Raw genomic sequence first — 15,859 nt, forward strand, 5'->3', positions numbered from 1 at the left:
CAGCAGCAGGCACGTGACGTGAGCAGCGAAAGACATGGGCTGCTTCTCAAGTCTCAGTAACAGTGTTTTCTTTCTGTGTCCTATTACGTGTTTGACAAACACCTGCGCTGCTTAGAACCATACACACCTTTTTTTTTTGCACATGTGATGATTTTATTTCGGCTATTCATTTTTTGTATTTGTAATTACTGATGATCGAGTGCGAATTATCATTGTCATCATTATTTTGGAAACCCTAATACTTTTCTGGAGTCTTATAAACTATGGGAGTTATTTATTAGTCTAAAACTTTCAGGTAAAATCAGCTGATCACACCTGACACTCGTTTATCATCAACCTCACATGCGACTGAAAGGATAAAAAGTGTTACCTGCTGACAGAGAGACTCTCCTGCTCTCTCTGAATTTAATTTAATTTATAACAAAAGTTAACAGGTAAAAAATGTTTTTGTTTTTTTGCCTTTTTAGACAATTCTGTCTGTGTCTCCACCTGTCTGTCTCTCAGGATGTGAAGTGGGTGGAGGAGAAGCAGGCATTGTATCAGAGGAATCAGGAGCTGGTTGAGAAGGTGAAATAAAGAACATATTCATGTTACTGACTCTGACTCTGTGTTAGTTTCAAAGTAAAGTAGCATTAATCAAGTGTTCTAGTGTCAGTAAATAAAGTGTCCAAATAAGGACCGTCAAACATCATTCTGTAACATTACCATCTTACCTGACTGTGTATGTGTGTCATGGTTCAGGTGCGTCAGATGGAAGGTGACGACCTGCGGCTGAAAAACGACATTCAGGACATCAGAGATCAGAATGAGCTGCTGGAATTTCGGATTTTAGAGCTCGAGGTAAAAACAAACAAACAAACAAACAAACAAAAACAAGACAAACACTCAGAACTCACTGACTGTACCTCTGTTTCCATGGAAACCATGTTTACTGTTCAGGAGAGGGAGAGACGCTCACCTGCCATCAACTTCAATCAATACTATTTTCCAGAAGGCCTCAGTCCTCTGCAAATCTACTGCGAGGCAGAGGGAGTCACTGTGAGTCACACTCACCTGAATGAAACACCTGTACACATACCTGTGAAACACCTGAATGAAACACCTGTACACATACCTGTGAAAGACCTGAATGAAACACCTGTACACATACCTGTGAAACACCTGAATGAAACACCTGTACACATACCTGTGAAACACCTGAATGAAACACCTGTACACATACCTGTCTAATACCTGACTGAAACACCTGTACACATACCTGTGAAACACCTGTACACATACCTGTCTAATACCTGGCTGAAACACCTGTACACGTACCTATCTAATACCTGACTGAAACACCTGTACACATACCTGTCTAATACCTGAGTGAAACACCTGTACACGTACCTGTCTAACACCTGAGTCAAAAACCTGTACACATACCTGTGAAACACCTGTACACATACTTGTCTCATACCTGACTGAAACACCTGTACACATACCTGTGAAACACCTGTACACATACCTGTCTAATACCTGACTGAAACACCTGTACACATACCTGTCTAATACCTGACTGAAACACCTGTACACATACCTATCTAATACCTGACTGAAACACCTGTACACGTACCTGTGAAACACCTGTACACATACCTGTCTAATACCTGACTGAAACACCTGTACACGTACCTGTGAAACACCTGTACACATACCTGACTGAAACACCTGTACACATACCTGTGAAACACCTGTACACATACCTGTCTAATACCTGACTGAGACACCTGTACACATACCTGTGAAACACCTGTACACATACCTGTCTAATACCTGACTGAAACACCTGTACACATACCTGTCTAATACCTGACTGAAACACCTGTACACATATCTGTCTAATACCTGACTGAAACACCTGTACACGTACCTGTCTAATACCTGACTGAAACACCTGTACACATACCTGTCTTATACCTGACTGAAACACCTGTGCACATACCTGTCTAATACCTGACTGAAACACCTGTACACATACCTGTGAAACACCTGTACACATACCTGTCTAATACCTGACTGAAACACCTGTACACATACCTGTCAAATACCTGACTGAAACACCTGTGCACATACCTGTCTAATACCTGACTGAAACACCTGTACACATACCTGTGAAACACCTGTACACATACCTGTCTAATACCTGACTGAAACACCTGTACACATATCTGTGAAACACCTGTACACATACCTGTCTAAAACCTAACTGAAACACCTGTACACATACCTGTCTAAAACCTGACTGAAACACCTGTACACGTAACTGTGAAACACCAGTACACATACCTGTCTAATACCTGACTGAAGCACCAGTACACATACCTGTCTAATACCTGACTGAAACACCTGTACACATACCTGTCTAACACCTGAGTCAAAAACCTGTACACGTACCTGTGAAACACCTGTACACATACCTGTCTAAAACCTGACTGAAACACCTGTACACGTACCTGTGAAACACCAGTACACGTACCTGTCTAATACCTGACTGAAGCACCTGTACACATACCTGTCTAATACCTGACTGAAACACCTGTACACATACCTGTCTAATACCAGTACACGTACCTGTCTAATACCTGACTGAAGCACCCGTACACATACCTGTCTAATACCTGACTGAAAACCTGTACACATACCTGTCTAACACCTGAGTCAAAAACCTGTACACGTACCTGTGAAACACCTGTACACATACCTGTCTAAAACCTGACTGAAACACCTGTACACGTACCTGTGAAACACCAGTACACGTACCTGTCTAATACCTGACTGAAGCACCTGTACACATACCTGTCTAATACCTGACTGAAACACCTGTACACGTACCTGTCTAAAACCTAACTGAAACACCTGTACACATACCTGTCTAACACCTGAGTCAAAAACCTGTACACATACCTGTGAAACACCTGTACACATACCTGTTTGATTGATCACATGACCCCCTGGATGATGTCATAATGGCGTTTGTTCCTCAGGAGATTGTGATCAGTGAGTTGATGAAGAAGCTCGACATTCTGGGAGATAACGCCGTAAGTGTATGTTGAATTTATTTTGTACATGTTTGTGTTTACAATAAAGTTTAAGATTGAAACTGAGCATCCGACATCAGAACCACAATCTCTGTTGGTTCTGTTGCTTCACAGCAGCTTGTCTTGTCCCATATCATCAGTTTCTGATGACTGAGTCAGAGTCACGTTCAGTCTGCTGCTGTGAAATATATCAGTTAGATAAAAACTTCTTCCATGTCCTGCTGTTTGTTTACATGTTGCTTATGTTTTTCTCAGCTGATAAAGCACGTGATATTAGCATGTTTACATATGTTTGAGACATGTTCACTGTCTCATTATTTACAAACAAATCAATAATAAAAATGGATTATTTTGACTAAATTTGCGTGTTGTGGACATGTTGTTGTTGTGACGTTGTCATGTTTTTGTGCAGAATCTGTCAAATGAAGAGCAGGTGGTGGTGATCCATGCCAGGACGGTGCTAACTCTGGCAGAAAAGGTAACAAATGCACCTACACACACCTGAATACACCTGAACACACCTGAAAACACCAGAACACTGTGGGCCCTATCGTACACCCAGCGCAAAGTGCTGCAGCGTGCAGTCCCATTACCATTTTCCACGCAATGCAGTCGTCATTTTCACGCCCAGCACCCATGTTATGTAAATAGCAAGTGATGATGCACCCACGTTAGCATCCATGGCCATGTTGGTCTTAAAATGAGGTGTGGTCAGGTAAACAGGTGGCGCGTTGCTATCTTGAGGACACAGAAAGCGGTTGCGTCATAGACCAACAAAAACCTGGTCTAAAGTCTGTGGCGCAGTCTGTCTCTGCTATTTAAAGGGTGCATTATAAACATACGTCGGAGAGTTCACAACACGAGTCTCTGTCACTCACACATGAACGCACAGCAGCGCTTCTACTCATAAGGAAAAAGCAGTCTGTTTGCAGTTAAAGGGAGTAACCTCCACACACACCTGCTTTACCTTCACGCACACCTGCTTCACCTCAGTGAGATTCCTGCTTGAGCCGCACAAGGGCCAAAAACTACCGAGATCGACACAAATCTCTCCTTCTCGCGCGCTCATTCTGATGTAGGCTCTGTAATACACGCAGAAGCACACACACAGTCACTCACACACAACTAAGAGGTTAATTTATTATAATCCTCAAACATAACTACCTGTGGCACCGACAATCGTGTCCACATATATTAATACACTGCCCAGTGTCCATTACACATGCACTGAAGACTACAGCCATGTGATCCAGCAGCAACAATAAGTAAAGAACACTTACAGCCGAACTTTCTTTGATTGTCAGAACTTTAAGAAACATAAGATCCTGTCCCGTCCTGACGGCGTGAAGATTAAAATCATTAATGAAGTTACACTGTTGTGCCTTGTGCATAAACATTACCAGCATCTCTCCTCATGTTCCTTTCTGTTTGGCAGTGGGATCGCTTCAGTGGCTTTAACATCAATCCGTGCTTAAACATGTATCGTACAGTGACCTGTGTGGTCTGCGTGTACAGGGGCACAGAGGAAAGAAAGAAGTTAAATATGCCGGTCCAAGCCCAGTTTATATAAGAGGAATGACTGAAAATCCGCTGTGTAAATGGCAACACGCCAGCCTGCAGGTGCATCTGGCTCTTAAAGGGAAAGAGAGGTTTGAGAGAGGCTCTCTGATTGGTTTGATTCGTGTTATGCCCAAAAAACACCTATGAATAATCCAGGGACTTCAGTCAACCTCTTAACGCCTCGTGCCTCACTTTGTGCCCAGATTGTGCGCCGTGTAACTGTCGGACACACCCTAAAGACGCCAAAAGACGACCACTCAGCGGTATATAAGTACAGTCCATTTACAGCTGATGTGATACACACCTGCTCTTGTCTTGTGTGTGTGGTTTCTGTTACAATCTGGTCCCCAGCCCTCCAGTAGGACATCACTTCCTCTCTGTAGCTGCTGTGCCTCTAGATGGCCTCAGACTCTCCGAACTTTCTCAGTCTACACACATGTTCCTTGTTCTATCAGTCCTGTAGTTTCCTGACCTCCCTGCCCACCTGTTTACCTGTATCCACGTCACTAATTTCCTTAGTTAAGTTGAAATTTCATCCTCGTTTTTATGCTTTCCTGCTGTATTTTTCATCTAATTTTCTAATGCACAATTAATAATGGTCTGCCCTTGGGTCCTTCCCTCCTTCCTGCATTCCCAAACTTGACAGAATGAACTGGCCATCCATGGCCCAAGCAGAGGGATTGTTTATAATCTCAGGAAGTGTCATCCCTGGTTAAAGACAATGGGTCTCATTCATGAAACTTTAGTAGATGTGTGCGTAGATTTGCACATAAAAGCCTACGCTACTAAAAACCTACTCCGGATTCATGAACACCGCGGGAAACTCAGATCTGATCGTAAACACACGTGTATGATCATGAATGCCAATCCATCGTAAAGTCACATCGCGCTCCCGCTAATCAGCTATTAGCATAAATCCCCGCCCATGAATTGCCAATGACCACCATATAAGGAGGTGTAGATGCATACAGTCGACCTGTCAGTCATGGCGCAAACAAAGAAAGAGAGAGAAAGAAAAAATACGTTTTCCGAAGCGGAGATAGAAATAATTTTGGGTGAAGTGGAGTTAAGAAAACACATTTTATTTTTATCTGTTAGCAGTGGTGTGACAGGGACAGGCAGAGCGAAGGCCTGGAGGGAGTGACAGATGCCGTTAATGTTGTCTCTGTAGTCCAAAGAACCGTGTCCGAGGTGAAGCGGAAATGGTTTCACATGAAACTGGAGGCAAAGAAACACATAAGCACAAAAAAAACCATCAGCCACAGGAGGAGGAGGCTCACAGTCACATCGCTGGCATAATTGGGGAGACCTCTCTGTCAGGAATTACACCTGACGGAGACAGCGACATGCCTCCACTGGAGTCAACATCAAACCCAGATGGTAAGGTGATAAGTGTTGTATCATAATACATTAAACCATCACTGATAGCTTCGTGGTCAGTGTAGTTTAACCTAGGTCGTACAGTCTCACCAAACAAACAGAAGATTCATTTGTGGGGTTTTCTCTCCGGATTGAATGAAGTGGAAACAGGAAACCAGAAATGTTATATTGTGCGTAATGGATCAAATCTGAATCAGTGATGGCTGTCGAGTGTAGAGCTATTTAACATCTATTTTAACAAAGGATACGGATAACAAATAGCCCACAGCAGTTTTGTATGCATCGCCTAAAGCTCTGTTTCATACAGCTCCAAATAAGTCCGTCTGCAGCCAACGTAAAATAAACATTTTTCACATCAGATTTATTAAAGGTTTCTTTCAAATGATCAAAGAGCCACACAAAAAAAAAAAAAAAACGTGTTGTCTCAAATAATTTTCTAAATGTGTTATATTTTAATCGTTTGTCATGTTTAGGCTATATCACGTGTTTCAAAGGCATCTGCGTATTGTGTACATAACAGAGCGCAATACGAATTAAAATTGTAATTTCCAATAGTGACCAGCATTATTTATGTGCATTCTTAAATTTACACAAGCACCACGCGTGGTCAGCAGCATGTGTAGATTTTGTTAGTAGCTACGAAAAAACCGGAGCTACTAAAATATTGATGAAAGCGGAGATGCACGTAAATTTCCGTCTGCGAACAGTTTACACACAAATTCGTTCTGTTCACGTTTTATGAATGAGACCCAGTGTTACCTGAGTGTGTAGAAAACATTATGAACTGTCAGGATTTCCAGCCTGCTGGCCTTCAGCCTTTTTCTCAACTAAAAACCTGCCTGTTCTGAAGCAGAATTCCTTAAACTATTTACAACTCCCCCATTACATCCAGCCATCACCTTGGGGGGTAGTAACCTGGCCATTTTCACTGGGTCCATTGAGGCCTTTGGTTAGGATGGCTCCCAAATTAATCAGTAATCTTTCCTACCTGGTGCTACTGTTGCTGCTAGACCTTTTTCAAAGTCGGCCGTCCTGCTGACATCGTAACTCTGTCCCAATCCCTCACTGCTGAGGCTTCATCTTAACCACAGGCACCTGTCTCTGATGACTTGCCGCCTGAACTCACTGACCCAGCTTGGGCCATCCCAGCTGAAGCCCTGCCAGAAACCCCAGCGGCTGTCTATGTCAACACGCAGCCAGGCGCCCAGTCAATGGTCCGACCAACCTCTGTTCTTGACCCGCAGCCACCTCCCTCTCCTGCTGCGCTTCATGACGCCTCTGTTCTTGCTGCGCTGTATCAAATGTTTTCCTGCTCCCGCTGAGCTGCAGCAATCTCCTGTGGCAGTGCTTCAGCAGCTTCCTGTTTCCGTTGCTTCACAAGCTCACCTGCAAGTAGACCACTTTCTGCCCTCCTGTCCTGCATCTCAGCCTCTGACCTCTTGCTAAGTCATCCTGTGGTCCGTTCATCCTGCGTTGACTTTCTACTTTCTACTGAGACCCTCCTCCAGACCCCTTCAGCCCACCCTGCTTGGCCATCCTGACCAGTCTGTTGGGACGTCTGTAATCTGTCTCTACAAGGCAGGCTTCTGTTATATTCTGCTCCCCTGCCACCTTCTCTCTTCCACAGCCCTTCACTATACTCCTGGGTCTGGCCCCACAGCTGGAAAAATCTCTACTGTTTGAATAATGGGGGTGGACTCTACATGAGTAATGCCACTACTTACCATCTTCACTAACAGTCTCTCCCTCCCACATGTCACATGTCTATCTCTACCCATCTGTCTACCTGTCTGTCTGGTCAGTGGTTGGAGTCCATCGAGGTGACGAAGTCGGCTCTGCAGCAGAAGATGTTGGACATAGAGAGTGAGAAGGTAAACAGAGTGTAAAATGTTTCCTGTTAGAATCTCTGATGTGTCTGGATTAAAAGATCTAATCAATATTCTTTTACATTTAAATGTGTTCAGCTTGATTTAAATGTAAATAAATATTTTTTTTGATAGAATATCAATGAGGCTCATCAGGAGTCTGTCTTGTTCGACAAAGACAAAAATAAGTAATCATTTTATAAATAAGCTCAAAGAAACACCCACCTTTGCCTTTTTGTTTAGATAGTAACATTAGAACAGTCAGTGATTAAGGTGTTCATAGATATGAGTTCCAACTCACATGTGGTTAAAAACATCCATCAGACCTCAATTATCTGGGTTCAGATCAGTTCATGGGAAAAGAAGGTTCCTGGTGTGATTCCTGTGAGACTTCTCACCTCTGACTGTGACCTCTGAACTCCATCCTGTTTTGGTTTCTAGGATCTGTTCTGTAAACAGAAGGGTTACCTGGATGAAGAGCTGGACTACAGGAAGCAGTCGATGGATCAGGCCCATAAGGTCAGAGCGAGCAGCTGAAACAACAAAAACATGTGAACTTACTGCTAATGTGTAGAATGTAGAATGTCTGCAGTCTCTGTGTCTGTGTTTGTAGTATGAGAAGTACTGACCAATCGGGTATCATCAGGCCATAATTGATAATGAGGCAAATGGGTATTTGGAGGGTTTTTAAAAAAGGTTTTCTTGCAGCACAGAACTTATATTTAGCTTGACAACACTTGCAGAGGATCCTGGAGCTGGAGGCCATGTTGTTTGAAGCTCTGCAGCAGGAGGAAGGATTAAAGATAGAGGAGGGTCGTCTGTCTGAAACACTGACGGAGGATCAAAGGGAGGGGCTTAAGAGAGCAATGGACCAGTGGAAACGAACTGTGATGTTTGAGCTGAGAGAGAGAGATGCCCAGATCCTCCGAGAGAGGATGGAACTACTGCAACTCACACAACAGGTAAACATGTAAACAGCCCTTAAGTATGTAAACAACAACTAAACATAAATAACAACTAACATTAGAGAAACAGGTCATGTCTATCAGACAGGTAAACTTGTATCTGACAGTTTGTTGTGTAATGTTTTGATGTTTGTGTGGGACAGAGGAACAAGGAGCTGGAGGAGTTCATTGAAGCACAGAAGCGACAGATTAAAGAGCTGGAGGAGAAGGTAACTACTAATAGAGACACAATAGAGGTTTATTACTAGGACATTAATGTACAGTAAGTACAGCTTTCACCACCTTGTTCCATCACCATGGCAAAACATCTACACTGTAAGTACTAGCCGTCAACAATAATCTGTTATATAAGATTTTCACCTGCCTGTTTCCTTGATTTTCTTTCAGTTTCTGTTCCTGTTTTTGTTCTTCTCTTTGGCGTTCATCCTCTGGTCTTAACAGCAGCAGGTGAGTCACAGTTTAATTTGTTCACTGTTTGGCCCTAAAGTTTGATTCTGTCAGACAAAACACATTGACATCCCTATCACAGGTACACAGGGTTTACCACAGGGACACAGAGTCTATCCCAGGTACACAGGGTTTACCACAGGGACACAGGGTCTATCCCAGGTACACAGGGCCTACAACAGGGACCCAGGGTCTATCCCAGGTACACAGGGCCTACAACAGGGACACAGGGTCTATCCCAGGTACACAGGGCCAACAACAGGGACACAGAGTCTATCCCAGGTACACAGGGTTTACCACAGGGACACAGGGTCTATCCCAGGTACACAGGGCCTACAACAGGGACCCAGGGTCTATCCCAGGTACACAGGGCCTACAACAGGGACACAGGGTCTATCCCAGGTACACAGGGCCAACAACAGGGACACAGGGTCTATCCCAGGTACACAGGGTTTACCACAGGGACACAGGGCCTACAACAGGGACCCAGGGTCTATCCCAGGTACACAGGGCCTACAACAGGGACACAGGGTCTATCTCAGGTACACAGCAGTTACCCCACATAATCAGCATTTACCCCTTGGTACACAGCATCTACCCTGTTAAAATTTGTCTATCACAGGTAAACAGGGTTTACCCAGGTACACTTTGTCTATCCCAGGTACACAGGGTTTACCTAGATACACCTTGTCTATCCCAGGTACACTTGGTCTATCCCAGGTACACAGCATTCACCCAAGTACACTTTGTCTATCCCAGGTACACAGCATTTACCCAGGTACACAGCATTTACCCAGGTACACATGGTCTATCCCAGGTACACAGCATTTACCCAGGTACACTTTATCTATCCCAGGTACACATGGTCTATCCCAGGTACACAGCATTCACCTAAGTACACTTTGTCTATCCCAGGTACACATAGTCTATCCCAGGTACACAGCATTTACCCAGGTACACTTTATCTATCCCAGGTACACATGGTCTATCCCAGGTACACAGCATTCACCTAAGTACACTTTGTCTATCCCAGGTACACATAGTCTATCCCAGGTACACAGTGTTTACCCAGGTACACTTTGTCTATCCCAGGTACACATGGTCTATCCCAGGTACACAGTGTTTACCCAGGTACACTTTGTCTATCCCAGGTACACATAGTCTATCCCAGGTACACAGTGTTTACCCAGGTACACTTTGTCTATCCCAGGTACACATAGTCCATCCCAGGTACACAGTGTTTACCCAGGTACACAGGGTTTACCTAGGTACACTTTGTCTATCCCAGGTACACAGTGTTTACCCAGGTACACTTTGTCTATCCCAGATATACAGCATTTACCCAGGTACACTTTGTCTATCCCAGATATACAGCATTTACCCAGGTACACTTTGTCTATCCCAGGTACACAGGGTTTACCACAGGGACACAGAGTCTATCCCAGGTACACAGGGCCTACAACAGGGACACCTTGTCTATCCCAGGTACACATGGTCTATCCCAGGTACACAGCATTCACCTAAGTACACTTTGTCTATCCCAGGTACACCTTGTCTATCCCAGGTACACAGCATTTACCCAGGTACACTTTGTCTATCCCAGGTACACATGGTCTATCCCAGGTACACAGCATTTACCCAGGTACACTTTGTCTATCCCAGGTACACATAGTCTATCCCAGGTGCACAGTGTTTACCCAGGTACACTTTGTCTATCCCAGGTACACATGGTCTATCCCAGGTACACAGGGTTTACCTAGGTACACTTTGTCTATCCCAGGTACACATGGTCTATCCCAGGTACACAGGGTTTACCTAGGTACACTTTTACCCCTTTTCCACCAACGCGAACCTGGTTCTAATTCAGGGCCAGTGCTTGTGCTGGTTTGGAGCTGGTTCATCTTGCGAACCAACTGGGAACCAGTTTGTTTTTCCACCTGCTGGAGCCTGTGGAAAAGCCACGTCATGACGTCACTATATACGTGTCCGCTTTTCCCAGCAGTAACAATGACGGACTACATGCTATGTTTGCCGTTGTTGCTCCTCTTTCCGAAATCACATTAGATCCCAAAGACAACCTGTCCAACACATTTGTGCTACTCGTCATGCTTTCCATGGACGGTGACTTCTTATGAGAAGAAAGGTAATGATCCACCCATTTTTATTCTTAAGACAACGTTAGATGTTGTTAGCCTCTCTGCTAGCCCGCTAGCTCGATTTAGCTTGTTATTTAGCATCGATTAAACTGGTGTCTATTAAACAAATCAGTAATCTTTTTACTACGTTTTCCAGGGAGTGTACACGACGCCAGAGTTCTGAAACACTCTCATCTGGATGCCCTCAGTGACGGGGAGTTGCTTGGGCAAAACAAAGTGACCATCTCTGGCTGTGATGTTGGACATTACCTGATCGGTGGCCCGCCGGCATACCCAATGCAATATCGGCTCATGAAACCTTCTCTAGATACTGGCAGACTGAAACCTGCTGTGTACTTCTACATATGTGGCGAATGTAGAAAAACGGACACTATCGTTTGGTTTCTCTCTTTGGTCACGGCAACCCCGCCCCTGAGGTAAGCGGTTCGCGGTTCTAGACCAGCAAAGAGTTGGGGCCGCTCTGGAACCTGTTTTCCCGGCTGGGAGCCGGTTCATTTTCCGTCGAAACACAAAAAACTGGTTCACAATTGAGCACCGGCTCCGAACCAGCCCTGAAACTGCCTTGGTGGAAAAGGGGTATTTGTCTATTCCAGGTACAAAGGGTTTACCCAGGTACACTTTGTCTATCCCAGGTACACTTTGTCTATCCCAGGTACACAGGGTTTACTACAGGTACACTTTGTCTATCCCAGGTACACATAGTCTATCCCAGGTAAACAGTGTTTACCCGGGTACACTTTGTCTATCCCAGGTACACAGGGTTTACTACAGGTACACATGGTATATCCCAGGTACACAGCGTTAACCCCGGGAACAAAGGGTTGTCTATCCCAGGTAAACAGTGTTTATCCAAAGTACACCTTTGGTACAGAAGTTTCATCACTGTATTTGAGTGTTTGAGTGTCATAGTTTTTCTTAAGAGTCAATATAAATAACTTTATTATTAATGACTTGTTAATTGAATTGTTAATATCCCCTCACAGTCCAGTTGTGTGTTTTAGTGTCTGCAGGCAGCTGAATACTCAGCGGGGCCGGCTCAGTCCGGATCAGACCACCAGGAGGACACCGAAGCTTTCAGGGTTTAGAACCAGCAGCGGACTGACGGAGGCTCCTTGGCTTCACTGCTCCACTGACCCGCCTCTGGCTGCTGTCGGCCAATCAGAGCGGAGCCAGGCTGTCAGCTGACTCTGGAACCGCACCTTCACAGAAGTAAGGTGAAGACAAGGGTGGTTTCCTTAACAACAGATGATCATGTTGTGTTTCAGACAAGTAGACGAACACAACTGGCACCAAGCTAACTAACTAGCTTCCTGTTAGCTTCTTTTAGCTGCTCCTGAGATGTAGCTGACCAACACATTGTGGGCCTCTGGACCAAAGTGGTGCTGACTTCAAACAGTATTAGCTCAGCTTGCTGATGCTAATCATGGCTAGCTGGGTTAGCTGCATTCACACAGTTGACTCAGCTAGTTGACTTCAGTGTTGACTTGGTCTATTGGATCAGTTGGGGGGTAAATGTGTTGCTAAGTTATGTTGATAACACAACAGAAAAAAACAGGGGCTGGTGAAGTGAATCATTCTGCTTGTTCAGATTAATTTAACTTTGATCTGATTGGCTGTTGCACCCGCTGACTGAAGAGAGCCTTTCAGCTGCACTCATGGATCTAAGGTTACATTACATAACCTTCAAGTAGTCTGAATCATCCCGGGACCAAAAAGTGATGAAGGACAGACATCGTCATCACGAAGAAGGTCTGATGGACATGAGAGCTGCAACAAGAAGACAACAGAAGAAGAAAACTGAAGAAGACAACAGAAGAAGAAAACTGAAGAAGACAACAGAAGAAGAAAACCGAAGAAAACAACAGAACACGAAAACCGAAGACAACAACAGAAGAAACAAAGCATGAAGTTTGAAAGAAGTCTGAAACTGGTTTAAAACCTGCTTCAGTTATAATCCTGCTGCAGTTTAGACCTGATCCTAATCCGGACCAGATTGTAATTAAAATCAGATTCTAAACAGGTTATCTAGTCCGGATTATAATCTGTATTTCAGTTTTTCATAGAACACACAAAAGGATAAACACAGAACAAAACAAAAACTATACATATATTATATCATACATTATAGTTATTATATGAATTGAAGCCCTCTTTATTTTACTCATTGGAGTTAATAAGAGTAAAAATAATTTATTTTCTGTGTGAATTATCTTCTGTTGGAGTTAAACTGAAGCAGGTTCAGAAAATAGAAACATGATGAATCTGTGGATGTTTTAAAACCTGGATCTGTTCTACTTTTATTATTCAGATGATATTTTTCTATCTGCTGGGAATCCGTGAACATCTGCAGAGTTGACACTTGGAAGTGGTTACAGATTAAAAATGGTGGAAACAAGTCTGAAGACAAAACTGTGTTTGACTTTTATTGTTGATCAAGATCAAATGTGGGTCAGTTATCTGTTACCTACAGGGGGCACCACTAACCCACATCCATCAGAGTCCAGATCTGCAGCCTCAGTTTGTTTTAAAGAAGTATCTGCTGATCACGTGACATGTTTTGTATGTTGTCATGGTGACAGGAGGCTGATGTTGATGAAGATGAATCCTGAAAGCTCGTTTTCAGCCTTAGACTGTCTCTAAAATAGTTTCATTTTAGCAAGATACAGAGTCTGTTGCAGTCCATTTTGTGTGTGTGTGTGTGTGTGTGTGTGTGTGTGCTTGATTACATAAAGTAGATGTGACAGGCCAAGAAATCCAGTTCAGACTTCACCGTCTTCACAGCTGCATCAGCAGTAATGAGCACTGACCTGTGTGTGTGTGTGTGTGTGTGTGTGTGTGTGTGTGTGCGTGCGTGTATGTGTGTGTGTGTGACACTCATGCTGTGGATTTCTCTGTGTTTATTTGACCTGAAACATTCTTCGCTGTGATGTCACATGATGATGTCAGAACCACAGAACTTCAGTCCTTATCGTTTTTTTTTGCTTACATTCCTATTCCTGCATTCTTACCCACAATGCAACTGTACAGGGTTCTGTGCTCAGCCCGATTCTTTTCACTTTATACAGTATATGCTTCCTCTTGGTAATATCATGAGGAAACACACAGCCCAAAACACCTTAGAGGTTCTTTCTCTAATGATATAACTGCCCTAGATGGCATCAGCCTGGCATCCAGCACTACTGTTAATGCAATCAGGCACCATCATATCTCTAGTAGTATGGAAAGTAGAGCCCTCAATTATCAGGCCCCCCTCCTTTGGAATAATCTACCAGTCAGGGTCCGGGAGCCAGCTCTCAGCCTGAATCCCCTGACCTCAATGCCCCAGTTCCAGCCTAGCAGTGCCAGCCCCGAGTTCCTGCTCTGTAGATCTCGTCAGGTCCAGGGTTGGGGTCCAAGCTGAGGTCTCCTGATCCTGTTCTGGCCCAGCCAGAGGTCTCATCGGGCCCTGATCCTGTTCCAGCCTAGCCAGAGGTTCCATCTGGTCCAGATCCTTATCCCTGCCAGCAGGAGGATTCCCCTCCTGGCTCTCCGTCGGCATCCCGGACTGACACCTCCCCTGAAGGATTCCCCTCCTGGTTCTCCATTGGCATCCCGGGCTGACACCTCCTCTGGAGGATTCCCTTCCTGGTTCTCCATTGGCATCCTGGGCCGACACCTCCTCTGGCCAAGCCATCAGGAGGATTCCCCTCCTGGTTCTCCGTTGGTGTCCCAGCTGACATCAGCCCCTGGTTCTGATCCTGGTTGTTGTCCTTCAGCAGCCCGGCCGCCACCAGCCCCTGGTTCTGATCCTGGTCATCCTCCATTGGCGGCCCGGCCAACACCTGCACCTGGTCCTGGTTCCCGGCCCCCTGTCTGTACTCCGGAGAGGCTTCGCCCCTCTGGATGGCCCCCTAGCTGCCCTCCTGAGAGGCTTCGCCCTCCATGCTGCTCTCATGACCTTCTCTGGCCATCTGGCGGCCTCCAGGCCTGAAGGCTCTGACTCTCCTCCTCAGCAGCCTCCAAGCTGCCCAAACTTTGCACCCAGTACACTAGCCCCTGTTGTGCTCCCTTATCTCAGTGTCAGTTCATTGTTGACATTTGTCCTACGTCTATCTCATCGATTTCCAGTGAATCCTATTTATAACCTGTTTCCTGGATTCTTTTGTTTTTTTCTTGTGGCTCCCCGAGTGTTTCACCTACTGAAGTGTTTTCATTTGGATTATTTGTTACTTGTTTTGTTGGACCCCTGTCTCTCCCTGTCTCAAATTCAAATTGTTGACTGTGTGAAACTGGTGTGTGTTAGCTAGCAGCAGTTAATGGGCTAGCTTGTAGACTGCTGCAAAGATGAGCAGAGAGCAGTAGTCTTCAGCCCTAACTGATACTGACTCAAGTGACATCACTCGAGGACATTTATCAGACATCACACA

The 15,859-nt window shown here is 44.7% G+C and overlaps 1 protein-coding gene across 5 annotated transcripts in view; it reads left to right on the top strand.

Moving 5' to 3' along the window:
- The window catches only part of jakmip3 (Janus kinase and microtubule interacting protein 3), a 40,619-nt gene that overhangs the window by 24,299 nt on the left and 461 nt on the right, over positions 1 to 15,859 (top strand). For 2 of the 5 annotated variants that reach the window (XM_069664513.1, XM_069664515.1), the window contains 11 exons: positions 505 to 567; positions 742 to 840; positions 940 to 1,038; positions 3,027 to 3,086; positions 3,493 to 3,558; positions 7,823 to 7,891; positions 8,327 to 8,404; positions 8,629 to 8,847; positions 8,994 to 9,059; positions 9,238 to 9,297; positions 12,455 to 13,843. In XM_069664513.1, the coding sequence (XP_069520614.1) occupies positions 505 to 567; positions 742 to 840; positions 940 to 1,038; positions 3,027 to 3,086; positions 3,493 to 3,558; positions 7,823 to 7,891; positions 8,327 to 8,404; positions 8,629 to 8,847; positions 8,994 to 9,059; positions 9,238 to 9,288 (870 nt within the window). In that variant the 3' untranslated portion in view covers positions 9,289 to 9,297; positions 12,455 to 13,843. Of the gene's footprint in view, positions 1 to 504; positions 568 to 741; positions 841 to 939; positions 1,039 to 3,026; positions 3,087 to 3,492; positions 3,559 to 7,822; positions 7,892 to 8,326; positions 8,405 to 8,628; positions 8,848 to 8,993; positions 9,060 to 9,237; positions 9,298 to 12,454; positions 13,844 to 15,859 lie in introns of those variants that run through there. The other 3 variants (XM_069664514.1, XM_069664517.1, XR_011308322.1) reach the window with 2 other exon arrangements.

This window comes from Semicossyphus pulcher, unplaced genomic scaffold, assembly GCF_022749685.1.
Source record: "Semicossyphus pulcher isolate SPU_LCO1_2020_fin unplaced genomic scaffold, fSemPul1.0.p SCAF_16, whole genome shotgun sequence".
Classification (NCBI taxonomy): domain Eukaryota; kingdom Metazoa; phylum Chordata; class Actinopteri; order Labriformes; family Labridae; genus Semicossyphus; species Semicossyphus pulcher.